Raw genomic sequence first — 3,528 nt, 5'->3', positions numbered from 1 at the left:
TTTCTCTCTCCTCGTACTTGAAAGTCCATAGCATCGGTTCCTTATGAATGCGAAAGCAAGCAACCACGTGATCCAGGGCGGAGGGAGCCATCGGGGAAAATGTAATTCCAAATCCGACGAAATATTTCCCTTCCACGCTGTAAAATTGCACCCTGGCTGGAAGCGAGTGAGATTACGGGAGGGAAGGCTTTATTTCTTATGCAAATTATCCCTGCAACGTAAGCTTTCAATTTTGAACATTTCTGTAACGAATGCTTGGATGAAAGTGAGTAAATATTTCCTCGGCTGAAGGAAAACATGGGGCGATACCTTCCCGGCTTCGACTCGACTCGAATGTTCTGGATGGGGTTCAGATCGAGTTCTGTTCTGTCTTTTTTATATTTTTTCTTTTTGCTTTTTTTTCTCTGTGTTTTTGTTCATCTGTCTGTCTGTCTGTCTGTCTGTCCGTCTGTCTATCTGTCTCTGTCTCTGTCTGTCTGTCTGTCTCTCTCTCTCTCTCTCTCTCATTCATTCACTCTCTCTGTCTCTCTCTCTCTTTCTCTCTGTCTCTCTCTCTCTCTCGTTCTCTCTCTCTCTCTCTCTCTCTCTCTCTCTCTCTCTCTCTCTCTCTCTCTCTTTCTCCCCCTCTTTCTCTTTCTCTTGAGTATTTTCTTACTAAGAACTCACAATTGATATCTTCTTTAAAATGATACGTTATTCCTTGAACAATAAATCTGATGTATTCACTATAAACATTATATCAAAGGAATCCATGTGTAATCTTGTGCATAAAAATGGAATTCCTCAAAATGGCTCTTTGCAACTGCCAGTGTTATGAGAGCGCTTCGTATCTATATACTCTTTATACATACGTTGATAGTCTGCTGTGTGATCGTGTCTCTACTCTTTACTAAGACTGTTGTGTTTACTCTTTAATAATACTCTTTACAGTTTCCTTCATATACGTGTGTCTTTTTCGACTTGATTCTAAGTGCAAGAGGTTTTATATGTTTTGTATATTTGTGAATCTATGCACTTATTTGGAATTGACTTATAATGTCATGATCTTATGTTACTGTTTGATTATATCATATTTACACCTTCAAAATAGTTGTACTTAATGGAATACAAATATCTATAGCATTGTATTTAATTGCTTACACTTCGTATATGACTTCATTGTAAAAGTAAGGATATGTCTGTGGGTATAAGACCCTGATTCTGATTTTGTTAACTGTCTGTCGTTTTGCTTCGGTTTGCCTTGTTGTCTGACATGTTGCAGACGTGAATGTTGCTCTTCCTGGATGCACGCTTCACCGCATTGAGAATGAGGGTCAGTGGGGGCTGGATAGCTATTTTGGGCTGGACAAGTGGCAGGATGAAATGATTGCCACTTGTCAAGGATTCATTTTGTATTGTATATGAATGTATATACTATAGGTTATCCTCATATTTCAATGTAATGTCAGCCATACTCTCTCGAAGGGTTATCTTTACACGTTCAGCAGCAGGAAGGATATGATGCTTCAAATAAGACCTAAACTGCTTTTCTCTATCTACGCCATTGTAGAATGTAGATTTATAAAGCTCAGAAACGAAGGACACAGATTTAGAAAGAAAAATGATGGTTGTGTTTACGATCCACGTGTAACTGCTTTTCTCTGCCTACGCCATTATAGAATGTAGATTTATGAAGCTTAGGTTTTCGGAATCGAATGAAGGACGCAAGTCTAGAAAGAAAAATCATGGTTATGTTTACGATCCACGTCCCAGATCAGCCTACCGTCCCAAGCTGTTCTCCTGACGCTGTCGTAGACGATAATGGCCGTCAGCGGTTCAGCACTGGGATCACACTTGTGGCTGCAGGAAACACGATAACTCATGTGGATAAAGATAAAAAGCGAGAGGGCAAGGCGGGTAGCGTGGATAGCTCAATGGGGCAACGTCCATGCATCAGCTGTTATGGTATTGTGCGTTTTTGCATGCGGTTCCTTTGCTTATACAATGAAAACATTCACATATGAGCGTATGTAACGAAAACATTCACATATGAGCGTATGTAACGAAAACATTCACATATGAGCGTATGTAACGAAAACATTCACATATGAGCGTATGTAACGAAAACGTTCACATATGAGCGTATGTAACGAAAACATTCACATATGAGCGTATGAGGCCTCCCTCTCCCTCTCTTTCTCTCTCCTCACACTTGAGAGTCCATAGCATCGGTTCTCCTTATGAATGAGAAAGCAAGCACTTGACATATGAGCGTATGAGGCCTCCAGATTCCCCCAGTGTCTCCACCTGCGCCTCTTCCCCTAGTGTCTCCACCTGCGCCTCTTCCCCCAGTGTCTCCACCTGCGCCTCTTCCCCTAGTGTCTCCACCTGCGCCTCTTCCCCCAGTGTCTCCACCTGCGCCTCTTCCCCCAGTGTCTCCACCTGCGCCTCTTCCCCCAGTGTCTCCACCTGCGCCTCTTCCCCCAGTGTCTCCACCTGCGCCTCTTCCCCCAGTGTCTCCACCTGCGCCTCTTCCCCCAGTGTCTCCACCTGCGCCTCTTCCCCCAGTGTCTCCACCTGCGCCTCTTCCCCCAGTGTCTCCACCTGCGCCTCTTCCCCCAGTGTCTCCACCTGCGCCTCTTCCCCCAGTGTCTCCACCTGCGCCTCTTCCCCCAGTGTCTCCACCTGCGCCTCTTCCCCCAGTGTCTCCACCTGCGCCTCTTCCCCCAGTGTCTCCACCTGCGCCTCTTCCCCCAGTGTCTCCACCTGCACTTCTTCCCCCAGTGTCTCCACCTGCGCCTCTTCCCCCAGTGTCTCCACCTGCGCCTCTTCCCCCAGTGTCTCCACCTGCGCCTCTTCCCCCAGTGTCTCCACCTGCGCCTCTTCCCCCAGTGTCTCCACCTGCGCCTCTTCCCCCAGTGTCTCCACCTGCACTTCTTCCCCCAGTGTCTCCACCTGCACTTCTTCCCCCAGTGTCTCCACCTGCACTTCTTCCCCCAGCTGATCACCTATGCCGTTTCTTGGGCCGAGAATCCGAGGAGGCGAGACGAGCGAAGGAGCAGACACCTCCTCCATCTCCTCTCTCGCGCATTTGCTCCCTCGTTGAACATCTGATTTATGCACTAGATGTACAAGCCCGGTGCTCATTCCTCTGCATGGGAGCGCGCGCGTGTGTAAGCTCCGTGTTTGCTGAGAAAACTGGGGGATGGGGACAGAAGAAGCAAGGGGGAAAAAGGGAATAGGAGACGAAAGAGAATAAGCAGCAAGTGGTGATGATGATGGCGATGATAAAATAAGGAGGCAGAGGACGAGGAGGATTAAAGACAGAGATGAAGAGCGTGAGGAATGAAAGAGAATCTCGAGTTCAAATGAACAGCCAGGAGGCGACAGCGAGTGAGAATCTGAGTTAATCTTTAATGCAAAGTAATTAATCTAATATAAAGTCATGTTTATCATCTCTCTCTCTCTCTCTCTCTCTCTCTCTCTCGCAGCTTTTTATAGATTGATTAAATGCATCTTAAGTGTAGGCATATTAGCAGTGTCATGAAG

General features: G+C 46.2%; 1 protein-coding gene across 1 annotated transcript; it reads right to left on the bottom strand.

Annotated features, from left to right (window-relative positions):
- Positions 1-2,217: 2,217 nt before the first annotated feature.
- On the bottom strand, positions 2,218-3,126 carry LOC138867621 (apolipoprotein B receptor-like). The gene has a single exon (XM_070144126.1). The coding sequence runs from the start codon at positions 3,124-3,126 to the stop codon at positions 2,218-2,220; it is 909 nt and encodes a 302-aa protein (XP_070000227.1).
- Between the last annotated feature and the right edge of the window lie 402 nt (positions 3,127-3,528).

This window comes from Penaeus vannamei, chromosome 31 (genome assembly GCF_042767895.1).
Source record: "Penaeus vannamei isolate JL-2024 chromosome 31, ASM4276789v1, whole genome shotgun sequence".
Taxonomy (NCBI): Eukaryota; Metazoa; Arthropoda; class Malacostraca; order Decapoda; family Penaeidae; genus Penaeus; species Penaeus vannamei.
Note: the sequence above shows the minus strand (reverse complement) of the source record. Positions and strands in the feature narration are given on the sequence as shown.

What these genes read in the sequence shown, in the direction of transcription:
- LOC138867621 (XM_070144126.1), bottom strand. Translation starts at nt 3,126, where the DNA reads ATGAGCACCGGGCTTGTACATCTAGTGCATAAATCAGATGTTCAACGA.